The 22,659-nt window shown below is 36.6% G+C and overlaps 1 protein-coding gene across 9 annotated transcripts in view; it reads right to left on the reverse strand.

The window, feature by feature from the left end:
• Window positions 1-5,274: 5,274 nt before the first annotated feature.
• Clock (clock circadian regulator) overlaps window positions 5,275-22,659 on the reverse strand; it is a 66,029-nt gene continuing 48,644 nt past the window's right edge. For 7 of the 9 annotated variants that reach the window (XM_048364740.1, XM_048364743.1, XM_048364739.1 and 4 more), the window contains 8 exons: window positions 22,157-22,298; window positions 20,378-20,478; window positions 18,878-18,967; window positions 16,126-16,278; window positions 15,170-15,376; window positions 14,032-14,237; window positions 7,506-7,782; window positions 5,275-7,173 (listed from right to left, as the gene is read on the reverse strand). In XM_048364740.1, the coding sequence (XP_048220697.1) occupies window positions 7,000-7,173; window positions 7,506-7,782; window positions 14,032-14,237; window positions 15,170-15,376; window positions 16,126-16,278; window positions 18,878-18,967; window positions 20,378-20,478; window positions 22,157-22,298 (1,350 nt within the window). In that variant the 3' untranslated portion in view covers window positions 5,275-6,999. The remainder of the gene's footprint in view (window positions 7,174-7,505; window positions 7,783-14,031; window positions 14,238-15,169; window positions 15,377-16,125; window positions 16,279-18,877; window positions 18,968-20,377; window positions 20,479-22,156; window positions 22,299-22,659) is intronic. The other 2 variants (XM_048364745.1, XM_048364746.1) reach the window with 2 other exon arrangements.

The raw sequence follows: 22,659 nt of genomic DNA on the forward strand, positions 1-22,659 counted from the left end.
ACAAAAAAAATCCACAAACCCCCCAACCCAAAATTCCACAATGCTACTGCTTGGCTTTTCTGTAATTTTAGGTTTTGAACACATTACAATAGACTATATAGGAAAGAACATTATAATAGAACATGTAGATTTTAAGAACTACATCATAACTTGGAAAAGTGATGACACATGAAGAAGCCTGAGTGGAGGTAGGCTAGTAACACACTTTTACTTTCTTCTCAAAGTATAACTTAAAAACAAGCTGTGACCAATTATCAAAGCTGGTTAAAAACTATATGTTTTATACAGTATTGTATTTCCAAACATAGCTCATGAATCAGGGAACCTAATATAGCACCGATGAATCATGATTATTCCTCATCCTTAGAATGCAATTTAGAGTTTTGGCAGAAGACAAATATGTGAAAAATGCCTATTCTCATGTTTGTAAGTTACTTTGAATTTCATTTAAACATTCACATTAAGGAAAGAAGATCAGTAGCCACTTGTAGCTCCATCCATTTGGAAGTTAAAAATGGGGGACATATCTACTTTGTATTAACCCCAGAACCAAGCAGTAAAAGACAGCAATGCTAGGAATAGCACACTAAGAACTACACAGAACATTATTAGCATTTGGTGTGTTTTTACAACTACCAACTGATGTTAACAAAAATTTACAAAGATAAAACTTTTTTTTTGTACTAACTGGTTTCAATACACACTGATTTAACTTGTCTTTGGGCTTTGATCTTTACAGAAGAGTGACTATGAAATTGGCATCTGAGGCCCTACACAACCACAGGAAAATAGATTTCAAAATCTAGGAATGGTTTAAATTACAGCAATTCCTGCTGACATGCATTTTATAAACAGGACATTTCCTGGACAGTTGGAATTTTTTTGCTTGACGATGACTGTCTAGTTGTACAATACATTAATTTGAAGGTAACGTATCTTTTCCTCCATTTTGACTTCTTGGTAATGGCTCAACCATTACCAGTAGTGAACCTGCACCAGTACAAGTCAACTCAACAGACACATAAAACAATTGAATGTCATTTCCCAAAGCATGTCACAGTTCATTTCCTCAGAGATTTAAAAGCATACAGGTGAAAATAGTGTATCTTTAAACCTGTTACTACATTATTTTTGCAAAGTAAAATCCAACCTGTAGGTGGCAATGTTTTAATTACCATTCTTTAAGGGATCCCTGCATGAGCTTTGCCTCACCTGTGAGAGGTAGAGCTTCAAGCAGCTCAGGAGCCCTGAAGTGGAGGATTAAGTTCCAATGAATGAGCCGGAAGGATTCTTGAGTATCTAGGCTTCAAATGTTCAAGCACTGTTATGTTGGACAGTGCTGTGTATGGAAGTTTTGTTTAAAAAAAAAAAAAAGAGCAAACAACACTACAACTATATAAAGAGCAAACTTATGTAGAGGTTTTCAGTGTGTATCTATTCCATCTATATTTAAGAACTTTAATGTGGATATGATAGCCATTAGAATATGCTGATAATTTAATATTTCCCCAAATGAACAAAACAGGCAATGTGTGCCATTGGTTCTGTAATACTGGCCTTTGGCTGTGCTGGGAAAGTTATATAAAAAAGTCCCCAGAAAATAGAGAAGGCAGCGAGTGAAACTAGAAAAAGGTTGGAACTATGTGAAGCACAGGGAAAATCTTAGTTAAAGCAAGAGGAAGTGCAGGGCAAATGGAATGGGCCCTCCACTGCCCTCCTGCTCTGAACAGATTCCGGTTGTCCTTGGAGAGTCATTGAGAGGGCTAGCAACTGTCTCAGACAATATCCAGTTCTCCAAGTACAAGACAACGATGCAAAACAAAACAAGTCACAAATTAAATATATAACATTGAAATTACTGATGAGAAAATGATGCAATGATATTTTAAAATATAAATAAATATACTTAGTGATTTTCATTCAAGAAACCCAGAGAACTGCTTTCAAAGCAACTGTTTAAACCACTTTCTAGATTCTTTCTTAATAAATACTTACTATTTTGATTGTCATCTAACGCAGCACCTCAATGTTTGCTGGTAGTGGTGATGGGATTTCACTTAATAGTCTCTTCAGAAACTATCATTTCACTAAGACCTCCCCTGGGAAAACCCAGGCAGCTTACATGTTAAATATCGAAAACAAAACCTGCAAAGTATTACTTAAGAAAAACAAGGAATGTAGTGTAATGACAATGGGGGAAAAAACTATACAAAAGAGTCACATGGAAATAAAGTATTTTAATTTTAAATATCCAAGTTTGCTTAATTCTTATGAGTTGTTCAACACTGTTTGAAATATCCTGAATTAATAACTATAGGAACAAAATTGATCCTGTGTTTTCACAGGAGACATTAAAAATAAGACCAAATTAAACTTTTTTTCTTTACCCAAAGCAGTCTTTCAATCCTTTTTGTGCAAAAATATTACAAGAGCAATTCAAATGGAAACGCTGAAATGACATGCCAACATTTCAGGGCACATTTAAAACACTCAATTACTGTGTTCTAAAATATTACTATCAATCACTTTTAAATTAATTCTGTATATCTACTCACACAGATGCAATTTTCTAGACCTCTGATAATAAACAGGCTCATTGGTCTCTTTTGGTGTCCACACAATAGGCAAGATTAGGTTTACAATAGTGTTTAAATGGAACTAGGCATCTACAACCTCTTGACTCCACATTCAAAATAAGAGTTCATTTGGCTACCTTGAAATCACTCCCATAAACCTATGGTTCACTGGATCTAAACATTTCTCAGAAATGTGTCATAATTTCACCTAAGTGATGATTTGGGGATCCTTTAGAAACAGTTAATGCCTAAGCTAATAAACTTTTATCAAAATGGATAATTGCAATAAAGTGCTTATTACATTTCAAAATGATGCTTTTAGACTGTGGTATGTTGTTTGAAGTGTGTGCTGTTCCTCCCATAAAGGATCCCCGGGCATGAGAGTCTGATCTCACCTGTCTGAAAAAGCAGCAGCACTATCTTTTGGTAGGCTGACAATAGGCACATTACCCATGCGGATGAGGCTACACTAGGGCTATGGCAAAAGGGGAAGGAAATTAGAAAAGTGGGAGGCATGTGGAGGGTTCCTACTATACTCATTGTTATATACAAATATATTAAATATGCTATAAAAATAGTCAACTCTTCCTTTGCAATTACTTCAGGACACTCCTTTTAGAAGAATGCTCACTCAATCCAGACAAACAAAGACGGTCTCTCCAATCACTAGTAAAATGGCAAGTGCTTTTGTGCTGTTTCTTCATCATTGAAAGTTCCAATCAGCTTACTCCTGGCTAGACGCACTTAGCAACATTAATATCCAGTGTTTATACCTTCCAACATGGACTCCTGTGGCACTAAGAATAGAGCCACAGACATTGGAAAAGTTGTCAGCTTCAATGAGTTTTATACAATGTTCAACAACCCTTCAATCACCAAAGAAATAGGAAAAAAAAAAGATTACTAAGGTAACATGCTGTCTGCATCCCACTAAAAGTTTGCCTCAATGTAGTGGAAATATTTTCAAAACAGTAATATCCAGGTGAAAAGAATTAATATCCAGGTAGACTTACTATTTTAAGAGGGTCCCTTTCTTAAGGCTACTTCAATCATCTCTCTTCAACCCAATGCTCTTTGTAGAGCTGGACTGCTTCAGTACCCCTAACCAAGAGACAGCATTAAGGCAATGACCAACAACTATACACATGTAAAGAACTCAAACAACATGCTCACTATTTTGCACTGAGTTTTGTAACAAACTTCATAATCACTGGCATTCTTTTATCGCTAGTACATTCCTAAGCCACATCTACTTGACAAGGCAGAGCACACAGCACTCTTCAACTTCCCACCTGAACTCAGGATGGAATTAGGAGGCTGAACTGTAGAATTTACTTACATGCTACCAACCCACTACAATTTGCTTTTCCTCCCATATTTTCCACCCCCCCCCCCCCAAACCCTGGAGTACTGGTAGGTCTGGTTTCAGGCTTGATACCACTTTCAGCAGCAACAGCTAGTCCTTGTATTTGCCACTTGTACTTATTAAGCAACACTGACAGCACAGAAGCCTGAGCAAGGCAACACTGCAGAACTGCCAGCACCTGCCCTATTCCTTAGCAGTTCCTTACTAGTAAGCACCACCAGCATGAAATGCTTTTAGGAACTGAATCCCTGTGAGGGTAAAGCAGAGGGAAGGGAAGATTTTTTTTTAAGAACCTGAAAGGTGTTCGCATTTTGTATCACTTCATGATTTATATGTGGGATTTTAAGAACTTTGGCTATAGAATTGAAGGAAAAATGAGAAACTGTTGGATCTTCATCTGAATGCTTAAGTCTCATGGGGAAGAGGTTGGGGTAGTTTTGCAAAACCCAAGTTCAAGAGAACCAGGAGGGAACCAAGGGTAAAAAGATACTGACTAGCTTTTCCAACACCTCCTTCCATACTGACAGCAGAGATTACCAGCTAATTGCCTCTTTAAATTTAGCAATTGTCAATCTCAAGCAGGAAAAGGTCACCTTATTCCTGAATAAATGGAATTATAATGAAAAAAAATTTTAGTTTTCTTTCCTAAACACATTTGTGAATGTAGAAAATACTTGGGATAGGTAGAAGAATGTGAGTAAACAAAACAGCTTATTGATTTGCCTTGTGGCCTATCTATGTTTTAATTCTATTAAGTACAGAGTAGTCACAATTTTCTATTATGGTACTTAGAGGTTAAGCCTTAATAGTTCATGTTTTGTTAGCTAAATCCTTATCACTCTGTATTGCCAACAAAGAGGCACAACTCAGATACATAGGGAATAGCAGAAGGTTGAGAAAGGCAATTTGGAGACAATCACAACATCAGTTCTGCCATGTGTATGATCATGTACACACATACGTGCTTTCTGACAGCTACTTGTTCACAGGAATGTCAGGAATCTCTTCTAAATCACCATTTAATTAGAAGAATTCTATGATATGTTAATTATTGAGTGGCATCTTGGCATACCTCTTTGTAGAAGGATAGGTACCAATTTTCTTTGGTTATTTTTCAACATTAACTTTCTAACTTAATTGTGCCCAAGTATACTTTTGTTTTACAGCAAAACAAGATATCTCTTAAGGATGACAGTAAAGCCAAAGATCAAGAACTGACTTAGCATATTCCCCTGAGCCTTTTATCTAGAATCTGTCTATTAGATTATCATCATTGTTCAAAATCTTTTTTTTTAGCAACTTCACCTCTGTTACACATTTTCCCTTAAGGTCATTTGTGTTTGTTTTCCCCCTTTCCAGTCACTTATAAGATTTTTCCACTAATCTTAATTCTTAATGCTCTATAATTAAAAATTTTATTATTAGTACCATAAAAATCTAAACAATGCTTTTTAAAATGTATGTAACTTGTGTTGTACTTTATTACCTTTAGAATATGATATTAGCAGATGAAATCTCAGTTCATACTTAAAAGCATGTGAGTTACAGTATCCATGTTGTAATGATGGCAGAGCCATCATTTCATTTCTACCTCTTCATATAAGAATATTTACTGGTAATGACTAGCTTTAAAGGAAGATATTAATTTAGAAAACAAGTTTGGGAGCATATTACTGTGATAGTGTTAGGTGATTCTCTTTTCTTTAAACTTTTTGTATCCCACTTAATGAAACTCCCATCACTATAAGAATCAAGGAGAATAATGACACTGATCATCACATGCTGTTAAAAATGGACTAAGGTTTCAAAACTGCTATTGAAACCAGACAATGAGTTCAAGATGGTGAGCTATCACCTGAATCAAATCAAGGCACTATGGAACCCCCCCTCCCAATAACCCTGAATCATTTCTGACTAAAAGAAGCATTGAAATTATGAAGGATAATAAAAAGATTCCAATAAATCCTAAAAGTTAAAATTCCCACCAATGAGAATGTTAAAAAGTGCCTAAAATGTTTTGTGTGCAAAATTTACTCCTATAACTGAAACATTCTTGAAATTACTTTCAGGCTTGTTAAAAACCTTATACATATGTATTTCTCACTATGAAATACACAGAACTATGTGATCAAACTCCCAACCACCTAAAATACAGCAGTGCAAATCCTATTTTCAAACATAATTGAAAAATAATGAAATGAGGGATATTTTTGAGTAACTGAAAATCCTATTGTATCAATAATTTAACCTGAAAAAAAAAATCCATTCCCAGCAGCACTTCATACCTCACTAAACAAACTCTGACATCACAGCCAAAGTATGAACACAAAGACATGCCCTGGAAAAATGAATAGAACACTATTATGCTGTAAACAAAAGGAAAAGTGGAGGCTGTATCAGGTGTAAAAATCTAATGAAATGTACTCATACCTATAAAGAAGAGATAATGCTTTCATGCAGCATACAGAATGTGTGCTTCTCTCCTTCATCCAGACATATACATATTTTTACAGCATCTATACATAAAGAATTTGAACCTACACAACATTCTCAAAGTAATTACTGCTCTACCATTATTTGAAGAGGGAGAGAAATGGGGGCCCTACTTACTGGACTATCTTCATGGCATCACTGTAAGTGAACCCCCTGACGTGGCAGTGGTGCAGTCCTCTGTAACACTCAACACCAGGCACAGAACCACTAAAAGTACAAACATTATCCGTGCCTTTCAGATTCACTAACGGTCAGTCTCATAGCTGAACTTCATCCATTTGGCAATATACTCTTTTTTTTTCCATCAAAAAAAAAATCTGGTGACTGAAACACTGTCAGAATTGGCTATGTCTCTAGGATTATCTCCTGCTGGCTGGTATGTAATGTACATCTGTAGCACTAGGCAGCATTTTTCTTACCAACTAAATTCCAGGAATGAGAACACTCAATACTACATCTTATGGAACAGCTGGAAGTTTTCCTCCTATTCTCGAATTATCTGAGTAACTCTTTATGGGCCATCTCCTTCTTCCCTCGATGCCAGAGAAGAAGGAAGTGTGTGTGCTACTGTGGTTGAACCTTGGAAGGATCGGTCAAGCTGTCAGTCCTATGCCGACTAAGTTGCTGCTGTTGCTGCTGCTGCTGGTGATGTGACTGGGGGAAGGAGCTCTGTTGTAGTGGAAATGCAGCAGAGAGGATGAGCTGAGTTGAAGGATTCCCATGGAGCAACCTAGAAGTCTAAAAAATACAAATGGATTAATATACAACACTGCTTTACTCCTTAATACTGTCCACATAAGATTTATTCAAGTTATCCACTTTCCATAGGGACAAAATCTTTATATTTTCATTTTTGCTCTAACTAGACCTGAAGGGCAAAAAGCAGGCCACTTGCTCTAATAGTTCAGATAAAACTGCGAATGATTGTGGTAGGACCAAGTCTTTCAAATACTGAACAAAGAAGTTTAAAAAAAAAGGCTAATCAGGACAAGTTTTCTAAGTCATTTGCCAAATTCCATTATAATAAATAAATAAATGGACTGAGATGACTTCCCCATAGGGAAATTTACCTGTAAAAACTGCTGTGGTGGTTGGGTCAGCTGAGCCTGAGATGGTTGCTGAACTGAGGGAAGTTGCTGCTCCTGAGAACTCTGTTGCTGCTGCTGTTGCTGCTGCTGTTGCTGTTGCTGTGTTACTGACAATGCCTGTGCCTGCTGCTGTTGTGTGGCGAAAGTAGGATAGGCAGTCACTACCTGACCCATAAGCATAGTACTAGGTACCATGACTGCCCCACAAGCTACAGGAGCAGTCACTAATTTGGTCACAAGTTGCTGACCTTGAGAAAATCTGAAAAGAAAGAAAAGAGGAGAAGAACAGCAAATACATCATAAAAGGCAGTGATCATTTAATATCCAATGATATTGCCAATTTCATTTTGTAAAAGCACAAGTTTATATTTTGTTTGTTTTTAAAGATTCTTTTTGGAGATACCGGTAAAACAAAAAATGTATATAGAAAAGTATATGATCACTCATATTACAAACCATAAACAAGATTTAAGAATCAAAACAGAAAAGCCTCATGACACAACTTTAGAAATTTATTCCAATGACACCATCAAAACTAAAGGTGATAACATTTTTTCTTCTTTAAAAACAGTTAACTAGGGGCTGGGGATATGGCCTAGTGGCAAGAGTGCTTGCCTCATATACACGAGGCCCTGGGTTCAATTCCCCAGCACCACATATACAGAAAACGGCCAGAAGTGGCGCTGTGGCTCAGGTGGCAGAGTGCTAGCCTTGAGCAAAAAGAAGCCAGGGACAGTGCTCAGACCCTGAGTCGAAGCCCCAGAACTGGCAAAAAAAAAAAACAGTTAACTAATACATAAAATAAAAAATGTGTACTGAACAGACAACCCACTAATGAAAAGTATGTTTGTGAATTATGTGTGTGATATATTTGATTATAATAACTAGAACATGTAAATATTTCTTAAAACTAAACTCAATAAATAAAGGTCACACCTAAACATTAGATAGTTCTCCAAAGATATAGAAATGGCCAATAAATGTACACAAAGGTATTCAGTATCACTAGCCATTAGGGAAATGCTAATCAAACCAACCAACATGAGAAGCCACTTTCTGTACCCATCAGGATAACTATTATAGACAAAGCAATAGGCAATCATCAGTGTTGACAGCAATGTGGATAAGTAGGAACATTTGTGAACCACTGATGGGAATGCAAAATACTGTGGCCACCATGGAAAACTATATGGCAATTCCTCAAAATATTAAACAGGATACCAACCACATGAAACGATTCCACTTCTGGGTATATAATGCAAAAGAAATGAAAGCAGGGCTGGGAATATGGCCTAGTGGCAAGAGCAGCCAGAAGTGGCGCTGTGGCGCAAATGGCAGAGTGCTAGCCTTGAGCAAAAAGAAACCAGGGACAGTGCTCAGGCCCTGAGTCCAAGGCCCAGGACTGGCAAAAAAAAAAAAAAAAAAAAGAAATGAAAGCAGCAACTCAGACACTTGCACATTTTCATTCATAGCAGCATTTATTCACAGTGAGTGACAGGTGACAGCATCCAGAGAGTTGAATGACAGGTAGAATGGACAGGCAGAGCACAGTATATTTGACAAAGTTCAATACACTTAATTTTATGAATATTATATCATAGAGAATTTTTGTTAGTCATGTGGCTTGAACTCAGGGGCCTAGGCGGTTGTCCCTGAGCTTTTCTGCTCAAGGGTAGTGCTCTACCACCTTGAGCCACAGGTCCACTTCTGGTTTTTGGGTTAATTGGAGGTAAGAGTCTCAAAGATTTCCCTGCCTGGGCTAGCTTTGAAGCGAGATCCTCAGATCTAGGCTTTCTGAGTTGCTAGGATTGAAGGCAGGAGCTACCATCATAGACAATTTTAATCATGTAAAAACTTTTTTCATTTCATACAATGACTAAGTGAGATATATGTGGCACACAATTCACAGAAAACCTTAAAGCTACCATAAGATAATTTAAAAACTACATTTATAGGAAAAAAAAACCATCAAATGTATACTACAAACATAAATAAAAACAAGTGATATTCTAATATTGGACAAAAACAGAGCCAGCCCAGGCAGGAAAGTCTGTGAGACTTATCTCCAATTAACCTCTAAAAAGCTACGTCAAGTGGTAGAGCACTAGCCTTGAGTGAAAAAGCTAAAGGACAGTGTGTGGGCCCTGAGTCCAAGCCTCAGAACTGCCCCCCCCCCAAAAAAAAACCTAAAAACCAAAACTTAACTTACAAGCTTATCAATATAGCATAGTGTTTACTATTATATTTTCCTCCCTTCCCTATCTCTTCTGGGAAGAGTATCATTTCCATTTGCCTTTTCTATGGCATGAGGTTAATTTCAAACACTGGCCATCACAGCAGGGAAACAGATCTGACCCTACTGTACAGGTAGCATGAAGACTGTATTACAATCTGTTAAAGGACTTAATAGTATTAATGTAAGGATGAAGTAGTGGTTCAAGCAGTTGAGCACCTGCTTAGCAAGTGTGAAGCCCTGAGTTCAAACCCCAGTACCACCAAAAATATAAAAAAGAAACTCGTACACGTATTTTATATATTCCATAGAAAAAATAAATTTATACTGATTCATTTTCGCAATGATGGGGATTATACTGTGGAATTTGTACATGCTAGGCAAGCTATACCCTTAAATTAATTTATTCCGAATCCATGTCACATGTTGAAAATAAAATACTGTATTTTACACAATGGAATTCTATGCCTCTATCAGAAAGAATGGCATTGCCTCATTCGTAAAGGGAAGGAAAGGACTTGGAAATAAAACATAAGTGAAGTGAGCCACACCCAAAGAAACATAGGCTCTATGGTTTCCCTCATTGGGAATAATTAGTACATGTCTAGGATAGTCCTAGCAGAAGATTACAATAGTCAATAGCTATGTCCAGATGAACACATAAGATAATTGAAATGAACTCCAAGTTATGGAAACAAGTGGTTTATCATTGTTGTTATTTTCAGCATACCATGTGAAATTATACCCTTTTTCTTTTGTCTTTCTTTCTTGTGGTTTTACCCGGTATCACTGTAGCTGATTTTAATTTTTATTTATTTATTTACTTATTTATTGTCAAAGTAATGTACAGTTTCATACATAAGGTAGTGAGTACATTTCTTTTTTTTTTGGCCAGTCCTGGGCCTTGGACTCAGGGCCTGAGCACTGTCCCTGGCTTCTTTTTGCTCAAGGCTAGCACTCTGCCACTTGAGTCACAGCGCCACTTCTGGCCATTTTCTGTATATGTGGTGCTGGGGAATCGAACCCAGGGCTTCATGTATACAAGGCAAGCACTCTTGCCACTAGGCTATATCCCCAGCCCACTGTAGCTGATTTTAATACCCTGGATATTGTATATAAGTGTACTGGAACTAGGGAAAGGAAAGGTAATACCAAAATGGAGAGACAAAGGATAAAAAGACAAACCAGGGACTGGGAATATGGCCAAATGGTAAAGTGCTCGCCTCAGATACATGAAGCCCTGGGTTCAATTCCTCAGCACCACATATATAGAAAAAAGCCAGAAGTGGTGCTATGGCTCAAGAGGTACAGTGCTAGCCTTGAGCAAAAAGAAGCCAGGGACAGTGCTCAGGCCCTGAGTCCCAAGCCCCAGGACTGGCAACAAAAACAAAACAAATAAATAAAAAGACAAACCAATGCAATAGCAATACTTAACAAAACTACATGGTATAAACCAACTGTACAAGTCAAGGGGAGGGATAGAGGGAAGGGGGAGCCCAGGGGGAGGGGGGAATAAGGGAGGAAGTAACAAGAAATGTACTCATTGCCTTAGGTATGAAACTATAACCCCTCTGTTAATCACTTTAACAATAAAATGAAAAACATACTGTATACACTTTAGGACCAAATGCTTGAGTTCAAAATTTTAAACATTCTTAAAGAAACCTCAAAAAAAGTAACATTTAATTTATAGTGTGCTTAGTTACTCAAGTGCTAAATGTTATTTCTTCTATAATCTTAAAATTAATAGCTGAATTGCCTATTGACTCACTGATATGTGCTTTATCCAGAAAATACTTTACTCATCACTGGCAGCAAAACACATTCTTCATAATCATCTCCATTGCCTAGCTAGCTCACACTTCAGCAGCTGTAGCTCACACTTCAGCAGCTGTGTATATGCTGGTCTCCTTTGCTGAGAATGCCCCTTTATAGAGGCCTCACCACAAATTCAAAACCACGCTCACTGCAGGCCAAACTATCCTGACTAACCACACTGCTCTCTTCACCTGCTTACCTCAACCCATAAAATTGCTCACTTCTGTTTTTCTATAAGCTTACAATAATTCTGACTTATTTACCTTTCTTTGATTTTTACAAGTCTTTTCCCAGAGGAAAGATCTGACTTATAATAACATCAATGTAGGCTTCAAACATTTGCTTTCTGAAAAGGGATTTGTCCTCTCAGAACTGCATTTACAAATCATCACTAAATTGCACCTTCCAAAATGCATGTCAGTATTCCAGTTTAATGACTTTCCTCCAAAGCTTTAAAATAAAAGTCTTTTGTCTGGGAGTGCGGATCAATGGTAGAGTATGTGCATAGGACATACTGGTCCAATCGTCAGCAACAAAAACTAACAAAAACCAGTCCTCTGCATTTTAATGGAGAGCATTTATAAGATTTCCATCTAAACATTCGTAAGTCAGACTTTGTAAGATAACGGAGCTACAAAGAAAAGCTTCTTGCTTTCAGTCCCTATGTAATCCTGCAGCTTCTTTACTCTGAAAATTATTAACACAGTACAATATGCCACTCAATACAGCAGCCAAACCGTATATACAAGAAGTAATAAAACAACATTAGGAGGTTATGGATGGGATTGGGCACAATGGGCAAGAGTAATGATTAAGATGCATTGTACTCATAAACTGTCATGTTGGATTGAAACCTCTTTGTACAACTACTTAAATAAAAAACAAATAAAAGTAAAACTTCAAAAAAAAAAGAAGTATTGCTGGGTGTTGGTAGCTGTTGCTTGTAATTCTAGCTACTCAGAAGGCTGATATCTGAGGATTGAGGTTCAAAACCAGACTGGGCAGGAAAATGTGTGAGATTCTTATCTCCAATTAGCCACCAGAATTAGCCAAGCAGAAGTAGGGCTGTGGATCAAGTGGTAGAGCACTAGCCTTGAGCTGAAGAGCTCAGGGACAGCGTCTCAGCCCAGAGTTTAAGCCCCATCCCTGACAAAAAAAGTATGTACTGGGAGTAAAGTAAAAATAAAAATCATTTAAAATTAGAGATTTCTTATTATAGAGATCCTATAGTTGTTAGAAGGCAGCTTTTTAGTATAGAAATGGCACTTCTTCAAAAGATTTGTTAAGCCAACTACTTTGAATTCTTACTGAAGTAAACTTTGAAATCAGACATCTGGGTCTGAGTTCAGAGTGGCTACTTCTCTAATCTAACTATATAGGACCATGAGAAATTATTAAAATCCTGTGTTTTTCTTATATGAGACATAAGGAAAAAAAAGATCCTTGTAAACACTTTAGAAAAAATAAGAGTGAATCCATGTGTTTTGAGAAAGTAGAGGTGTAGTTGAAATGATAAGAGTGACTGACAGTCTTGAACAGAAAAGCCAAGTGAGAGCTGAAGGCCTTTAGTTTATGCCCCAGTACCACGCCATCCCCCAAAAAGGGGAAAAACAAAATCATGTATTTTGAACACTTAACAAATTCAAGAAAGGTAAGCTACACCACTATAGTTGCTACACAAACACTCTAGCACTTGCACTAACAAGATGGGACTGCACAGTGAAATGAATCCTTGTACAACATACTATGAACACTATAGGATGTGGTTCCTATTTGCTTGCATCCCAGAAAATAGAATTTATTACTCTAATTTTCATGTCTTGAAACAACAGATACAATTTTATTTCAAATAGCTGCTAGAAGCAACAAAATAAAATCATAAAATATTTTTTAAAAATCATGTTTTATATCTTAATGCAGTGTTAGGAACTGTTCTAAGTGTGGTAAGCATATTAAGCAAGCATTCTACCACTAAACTATATCCCTAGCCTTATTATTGTTTTATGTGTATGTTTATATGCACGCATGGGCCCCCCCTCCATCCTAGGGCTTGAACTCAGGGCTTTGGACTCTTGCTTGGCTCTTTAGCTCAAGACTAGCATTCTACCAGCTGCTCCTACATTTTCCATATTACTGTTTTGTATGTGTGTATGTGCGTGTTTGTGTATATATGCATGTGTGCAGGTCCTAGGACTTCAACTCAAGAGTCTGGGCGCTGTCTCTGAGCTTTTTTGCTCAAGATTAGTGCTTTATCATACCACAGCTCCACTTCCAACTTTTTGGAAGTTCATAGGAGGTAAGACTCTCAGGCATTTCTGCTTGGGCTGGCTTCTAACCACAAACCTCAGATCTCAGCCTCTTGAGGAGCAAGGATTACAGGAAAACTTCCCAGCTTTCATATTATTACTTTTAATCAAATTACAACTCTGAAAATGACAAAGGTAGTAGGACAAATACCTTATCTGTCTGTCCTGAGTGAATGTAGTTACTGTGGCACTCTGGGTACTGTTCTGTGACATACTGGATGGAATCTGGACCATGCTTCCAGCAGCAGGCTGAGAAATCACCATAGTATTATACAGCGGAGCTGTAAGAGTGCTTTGTGTCTGACTTGGAAGAGATGTTTGCTGACTGTGACCACTCAGTACATTTTGTTGACTTTGCTATAAGAGAGATTTTACAAAGAAATTAACTGAACAGTTATTTGGAAACAATGCACCTGCCATTCACCATTTTAACAACAGCGGATATTAAAAGAGAAATAGGATAATTTATTCTAAGAGAAATATAATCACAAAGAAATGACTTGTAGTAAATGGGAATGACAGCCTTGAATTCCCAGCTGGAAGGCAAGCTAGGACTTTAAAAGAAACATGATCTTAACAGGGATGATAGAAAATATGCACAAAGAATTTCTGTTAGATACATAAAGTGATTGACTTATGATTAGGCTATTTTTGTATTTTCTATATAAAGTTATAGATGTACCCTAATTATTAGGATTTTGTGGGATGCTGATTAAACAATCACTATTCTACTCACACTTTATTCTATATGTGGTAACACAATTCCTGGTCAGACTCCTTTACAAATCAAATCTTTTACTTTTTTTTATGTGTATGATGGTTCTGGGGCTTGCACTCTGGACCTGGGTGCTGTCCTTAAGCTTTTGTGCTCAAGGCCAGTGCTCTGCCACTTGAGCCATAGCTACACTTCTGGTTTATTTGGTGCTTAACTGCAGATAAGAGTCTTACAGAGTTTCCTGCCCAGGCTGACTTTGAACCATGATCCTCAGATCTGAGCCTCTTGAGTAGCTAAGATTACAGGTGTGAACCATTGGTGTTGGGCTGCAAATCAAAGCTTTTTAGCATACACAAGTAATTTCTAAGTTACCAGAACCTGGTATCACTATTACACTTAAACAGATTATATAATTTTTAGATGTCAAAATATTTAACACTAATGTTAAAAATTTTCAACTAATACTTTAATGATTACTCAATATTTTATGTCCTAATTATTATCAGACTTTAAGAGATACAGAGCTATGTTAATCACTGAATATTCCATAGCTCATTGTACTTGACTACATTACCTGAGTTGATGTACTTTGTAAAGTCTGTTGAATCATGTGCTGACTTGTGCCAATATGTCCAGCATTCATTCCACTTTGAATCTGGTTAGTAGGAACAACCTGGCTTTGCATATTTATAGGTGCAAGTTGCTGGACATTAGATGAATTTCCAGAAGAAAGTTGAACAGAACCAAAATTTAATCCAGGGTTTGATTGTTGCAAAAACATCTTTAAAAATAAAGATTACATTTAAATGAGGGTTCTTTTTTTTAATCCCTTCTTTCTTTCTTGTTCAACATTAGGGATGATCCCAGGGCCTTGGGCATGTTAGGCAAGCACTCTACCCTGGGCAACATTTGTATTCCTAAATAAGCATTAAAATGCAAGTAACAGACAGTAGTCATTTTGAGTGAACAACTAGCAATAATTACTTAATAAAACATGAAGCTTCCATTCATCCTAATCTTACCATGTTTTCTCAACTGTTAGAAAATGGGGAATATGGTGCTACTCAAAGGGCTATAGACTGACAGCTTTGTGTCATCTGTATTTGTAATTTCAGACATTATTTAGAAGTATTTTTCACTTATACTGTTTCCCTTCACCCAAATCCTTATCTCTTAGTCCCTCTAAATTGGTAAAGTAAGATGAACATGAACATTCTGTTAAAACTCTTACTCATAATTTCCCTAGTATACAGATTCAAAGCTACTATAAAATAACTTCAATATGATGAATTTAAACTTCCTAAAATCTGGAGTTCATTAACATGGATAAACAAGGAAGCTGCTATCTTAGGAATGAGCATCTCTGGAGACTCAGTATATTGTATCACACTGAGTGGGTAACCAATGGGGAGTAACTGAACAGAACTAGTAGAATGTGTTTATTGCATCTCACTTTTCATTAAGAAAAGTGCTTTTCTTAGGAATGCAAAATGTGAACAAGATGCTTTGTATTCACATGTAACAACTTACCTGTAGCCCTTGGCCATGGACCATTTGAAGTTGCTCTTGAATTTTCCTTAGTTCTTCTTGCTGCCGATGAATATTTGCCTCTATCATCCTGGTTCGTTGCTCCAACTGGTCTTTCAGATGTTGCATGGCTCCTAATTGAGCTGAAAACTGAAACTGAAGTACCATATGTGGAAAAAGTATAAATTATTTGAGAATCAATTACTCTTCATTAATTGTGTCATGTGAAAGGTAAGCAATATGAATTAAGAATGTCATGCCACTTATCAATGCATGGCACCTCTGCTCCTAAACTGCCCTTGTCTGCTCTGAGACATTGAAGCTGGACTTTAAAAATACTTGTCCTTTGCCAAGCATAGTCAGACCTGTCAGCAGCTGGTACTGGAAGGTGTTACAGAAGAAACACTTATATTCCTGGTTCTGGAACTTCTTCTATATCACAGGTACCAGTGAGTGGCCTCCCAGTGAGGTTCCTACATACTTAGCAGGCAGCTTGTCAGCAAGTCCCAGTGAAATCCTTTCCCAGAAAAGTGTGCCAGTCTGCCAGGTCCCTAGCAGGTAGCTTCCTTCCCTCGTCATCCTCTGTGGCACTTTAGTGATAATCCATTGCCCAGTGGTGCTAGCCATTACCTGTCCACAATGACATATGAATCCCAGGTGGCTTAGAGGTAGGGGTAGTTAGGGCTTCAGCGCTGTTCCTAAGCCTCTTTGTGCTCAAGGCTAGCACTCTACTACATGAGCCACAAGCACCACCTCTGGCCTTTTCTGAGTGGTTTATTGGAGATAAGAGTCTCACATACTTTTCTGCCTTCATCTTCTGCCTCCTGTCTTCAAACTGTGATACTCAGAGCTCAGCCTCCTGAGTAGCTAGGATTAGAGGCATGGGCTACTAGTGCCCAGCTCTTCTATTCTTATAGTCTTTAGAGTCTCTTGATTTCTTTTAGTTAGCAGTTAGCAACTTTTAATATTATCCCTATACAAATTTCTCATACTAGATCTCTAACTAGATCTTGACTGATTATAAGTACATCCTACAGTTAGAAAACCTAGTTATACTGTGGCTGACCATTTACTAAAACAGTTAATTTTTATTTATTGGTGGGGTAGTACTAGGATTTGAACTCAAGGCCTGGCTCGCTGGAGCTCTACTACTTGAACTATGCCTCTATTTTGGCTTTTTGCTGGTTAACTGGAGGTGTCTCCTGAACTTTTCTATCCAGTCTAGTTTCGAACTTCAATCTTCCAGATCTCAGCCTCCTGAGTAGTTAGAATTACAAGTGTAAGCCAACAGGTGGCAGCTTAAGTTACTTTATTGTTAAGCATCATTTCTATTCTACCCAGCCTGTGCCTGGAGTTAATTCTTCTGCTTATAGTTTAGTTACATTTGATGACTCATCTGTTAAGTATACACAGGCCCATTTAATAATTTTCACGAATATTCAGTACATATAACAGTATAAGAGCTCGAAGAGTTCTATTTTATTAGAAACCTATCTTAAAACAGTCCAGTGAACTGCGCCTTAAAGTTGGAAATGTTTCCCCAACACTTTTCAAATTATCTCCAAAAAAGTTATACTAAATTCATATTCATATTCAAAAAAGTTATACTAAATTCATATTCATAATAGTTCTTTTTTAAAGGTTTGTATCACAGAAACAAAATACTGTTTTACAATAATACAATTTTCACTTTTGTAGTTGACAACAACTATATCATATCACACATTAAATGAGTCCTACTAGGTTTGAGAAAAATTATAAATCTAGTACCTCAATATTCCCATGATTTTTTTAGAATATTAGTTAAAATATATTTATAAATGTCATACAAATATAATTTATTTTAACTAAGGTCATTTATAACTACAGATAAACATTTTATTGTCATCATTTAAGGAATTTCTAAGCCAGGCACTGGTGGCTCACTACCTACTCAAGAGGTAGCTCTGAGCTACTCAGGAGGATGAGATCTGAGGATCATGGTTCAAAGTCAGCCCAAGCAAGAAAGTCTATGAGACTCTTATCTCCAATTAACCACCAGGAAACTGGAAGTGCACTGTGGCTCAAAGTGGCAGAGCTCTAGCTTTAAGAGAAAAAGCTGAAGGACAGCACCAAGGCCCCAAGTTCAAGCCCCATAATTGAAAAAAAAGAAAGAATTTCTACTAAATGCAAAAAAGGAAAGTAGAAACACAGAACACAGGATAAGAGAAAATAAAATCACAGAACAAAGAGGCATAGTTTTTGGCTTTATTAGTGACTGAAATGTGAGATCTGAATGCTCACTATATATGACAGTATGTATTATTTAAAATGTTAAGAAATGCTTAGTACCTGAGATTAAAAAATTATGGGGAAAGTATTTCTGTATACTTACATAAAATTTTGTCAAATCTTTATTATAATATTTTGTTTATAATATATATGAATTAGATTATAAATTTACTTCATTCTCCCAAATACCACTGGAAGAACAAAATAAATGGTTTGTATCTTCATAACTTGTGCTTTACAATAACAGAGGTGAGTTTATGGCATATTAATAAGGAGGATAATATTTAAGACTATCATGACTCCTAAAAGACTGGAACCTATGGTTCTGTCCATTAGGGCTAACGGTACCCCATAATCCTTATAACAAATAAAAATGTACCTAGAGACCTCCTATTAAGATTTATTGTGTCAATAAAAACACACATTTGTATTAGCTTGAAAGCAACTTATCACTTGTAAACATGCTTATCTAAAACAAAAATACCTGGGACATGCCTTGTGGAATTGGTAAATTTGCAGGTTGAGACATCACTGGCTGTGTCACTGATGGACCAACAGACTGAGAATTTATGGACTAGAAGTAAAATAAAACAAAATAGTTAAGTGATACTCATTCCCATATATGAATACTTTTATCAGAAATATCATCACAGTATATTTATCACTGAATTTAATTTGATTTATATTTTTGTTAGTTATATCAAAGTATGACTCACTTTCTTTCTTTCTTTCCATCCATCCATCCATCCATCCATCCATCCATCTATCTATCTTGCAATACTGACGATGAAACCCAGGGAATAGTGAATGCTAGGCAAACACTCTATCATGGGCTATATCTCAGCTCCTCTCCTATCTTTTATCTTCCACAGCACTCAGCAGATACCTTACATGTGTGTTCAATAAAAGTTGGCTGGACTACACTGATACTGGATGGATGAATTGGCATTTGAAGATATGATATAGGATGGCTCTTAATGATGAGCTTTTCATAACTGAAAAAGGGCTGGTATTTTACTTTAAAAAATATAAATTACTTCTATGTATGAGCCCCAAACAGAAAAATATTTATAGAAAGGGAAAATATATCAATAAATTTCTGAAAATTTAGGTAATTTTTCCATTTTAATAATTTTTATTCAGGGCATGCAGGGTGCTGGTGGCTTCATACAAGTAAGTAATCATAGCTTCTAGGGAGGCTGAGATCTGAGGATCACATCAAAGCCAGCTGGGTCAGGAAAGGTCGTAAGACTCTTATCTCCAAGGAATCACCAAAAATAATAAGTAAACACATAAATAAATGAATAAATAAAAAGCTTGAGCTGTGGCTCAGGTGGTAGAGCACTAGCCTTGAGTGCAAAAACTCAGGGAGAGTACACAGGCTTTGAGTTCAAGTACCAATACCAACCAAAAAGCCATTCAAAGCAGAAAAATCCTTAAGACTTAATCAGGAGAAAGCTAGAAGTGGTGGCTTGTTAGGATGCAAGTGGCAGAGCACTATCTGTGAGTGAAAAAGCCAAACAAGAATGTGAAGTTCAAAAAAAAAGAATGTGAGGTTAAAGCAAAAGTACAATCCTTGTGTTCAAGCCCCAGTACACACACACACACACACACACACACACACACACACACACACACACACACAATTTGTAGACTACTTAAGCTCTAATCCATGTGCCTTTACTAGCTATACAATATGCCTTCTGGTTCAAAACAGATTTACAAAATACTTCTGGTTTCTCACTATTGCCTAATATTGACCTAAAATGGCACTATGATGGAAGATGTTTTATATACTTCTGTGGCAGAAATCTAATGTCAAAATAATCAGTCTTTGAATTTAACAAGGCCAGAAGATTCCTGAAACTGTAAATTATTTATTATTTCTTAAGTAATAATAGTTTTTTACAGAATATACTAATAAAGAATCTAGCTTTTTTCTTTAAAAAATAATTTTTATTCCAAAGAATACTAAAGAGCTTACCTGACTGCTAAATGATGACCTCCGTTGTGCCATCTTTTCATGAGCTGGTAAATGCTGTCTGGGAGGAGTGCTAGTATCTGTTGGGATCTTTGTTGGTGTTGCTGAAGTTAGTCAACAAACCAGAACAGCATTAGTACTTACAAATACAGTTTCCAAAGAGTAATCTTACAATATACTTCAGTGAATAAATACGTTTTCATTTCCAAATCATTCAATAAAATGAAGCCTATAAGACTCATTTTAACTATTTCTTTTCTGCTCATTTGGAGGCTTGAACTCAGGTCCTTACACTTGTTCAGCATTTTTGTTCCTAGCTGGTGCTCTATCATTTGAGGCACGCCTCAAGCCTGGCCTCTGGTTCATTAGTTGGAGATGAAGGCTTGTAGACTTTCTGTTTGGCTAGCTTTTGCACCTTGAGCCTTCAGGACTAAGCCTTTTTGAGTTACTAGAATTACTGGTGTTAGCCACTGATACCTGGCTTTTCTTAAGGCAAAGAAAATATTTGAAACAGGGAACTTTGAATATAAAAAGCTACTACAGTCATTTCCTCAATATCCACAAAACTTGTTCTAGTAGTACTCCTTATAGTCACCCAAACCCATGGATCCTTATAGTCACCAAAACCCATGGATGCTAAAGTCTTTTATATAAAATGGCACAATATTTGCATATATCCTAAGCACATCTTGCCATATTCCTTAATAAGCTATGTCTAGACTTTTTAATACTACTTAATATAGTGTAAACACTACGCAAATAGTTACATAACTACTTTTGTTTTTTAAATTTTTATTGTCAAACTGATGCACAGAGAGGTTACAGTTTCATATGTTAGGCATTGGATACATTTCTTGTTCTGTTACCTCCTCCTCCCTTCCCCCTCCCCCCTTTCCTCCCCCCGCCCCATGAGTTGTTCTGTTCATTTACACCAAACAGTTTTGCAAGTATTGCTTTTGTAGTCGTTTGTCTTTTTACCCTGTGTCTCTTGATTTTGGTATTCCCTTTCAGTTTCCTAGTTCTAATACCAGTATACACGGTTTCCAATTTACTCAGGTAAGATACAGAGATAGTGCAGGTACACCACAGGAAGGGGATACAAGAAGATCATCAATAATAGAAGCTACAGTTACACATAGCACATTGAAAGTAGTTACAACAGTGATATAACAATCGTTTCCGTAACATGGAGTTCATTTCACTTAGCATCATCTTATGGGTTCATAAGGGTATAGCTACTGGGCTCTTGTGATCCTCTGCTGTGACTTGCCTAAACCTGTGCTAATTATTCCCTATGAGGGAGACCATAAGGGAATACTGACAAGAAAAAAGTCTGTACTTGGTCAGTATAGATATAATTTCTTTAACCTTTGGAACATTTTCTATCAACTGTTGATTGAATTCATAGATATAAAACTATAGCTATGAAGGAACAATTGTAATTTAAAGATAATTATGCAAGTCTTCATAAAGATACTAAACTCCCAAAGCATAATACTTATTGGCTTTATAGTAAAAAAAGAGTGTAAATTGTTTTGCGTTCTTTTTGAGTGATGAGTAAAATGTTAACAAATGACATTATTACCTACATATTTTTAGACCACTTGATTATCTGAATTCTTTGCCATAGCAATTTGCCTTTTACTCACTGGAAAGATTAATATGTCCTTCAAAATGTAAAACACTAAAAAGAAATATTTGATAAAAAATGCTGATATCTTTAACACAAGCAATTTAGATGCCCCTCATTAATGAGGTCTACTTTCAAGCTACATTACTCACAGGAAGGGTCTGACACTGCTGTATGAGATGATTTTCTTGAACTCCGGGAAGAGGCAGAAGGGGTTGGGCTGTGATCAAACCTTTCCAATGCTTCCTTGAGACTCACTGTGTTTATGCGATTATCAGACCCAGAATCTTGGCTCTAAAAGGAGAGAGAAAAATAATGGTTTTCTTTATGGTTCACTTCATAGATCTCAAATTTACAAGACTGTTTGCTATCAGTGAGACTAAAAATTCAATTTTTACCTAAAGAAAGGTACATATCTATGCAGGTTATTTTGTATAGTGCAAAAATAAAAGTTTTGGCTTCATTTATAGAAAAGATGGACTATCTTACATCACATACAATAATAAAAAATGGATCATACCTAACTCTTAAGAGCTAAAACTGTAAAACTCTTGAACACATATAAATGGCCAGTAAACACATGGAAAGGTATCCAACCTCACTATCTTGGGAAATGCAAATTAAAACCCCAATAAGATACTATATCATGCTTATT

Source organism: Perognathus longimembris, chromosome 16, assembly GCF_023159225.1.
Source record: "Perognathus longimembris pacificus isolate PPM17 chromosome 16, ASM2315922v1, whole genome shotgun sequence".
Taxonomy (NCBI): domain Eukaryota; kingdom Metazoa; phylum Chordata; class Mammalia; order Rodentia; family Heteromyidae; genus Perognathus; species Perognathus longimembris.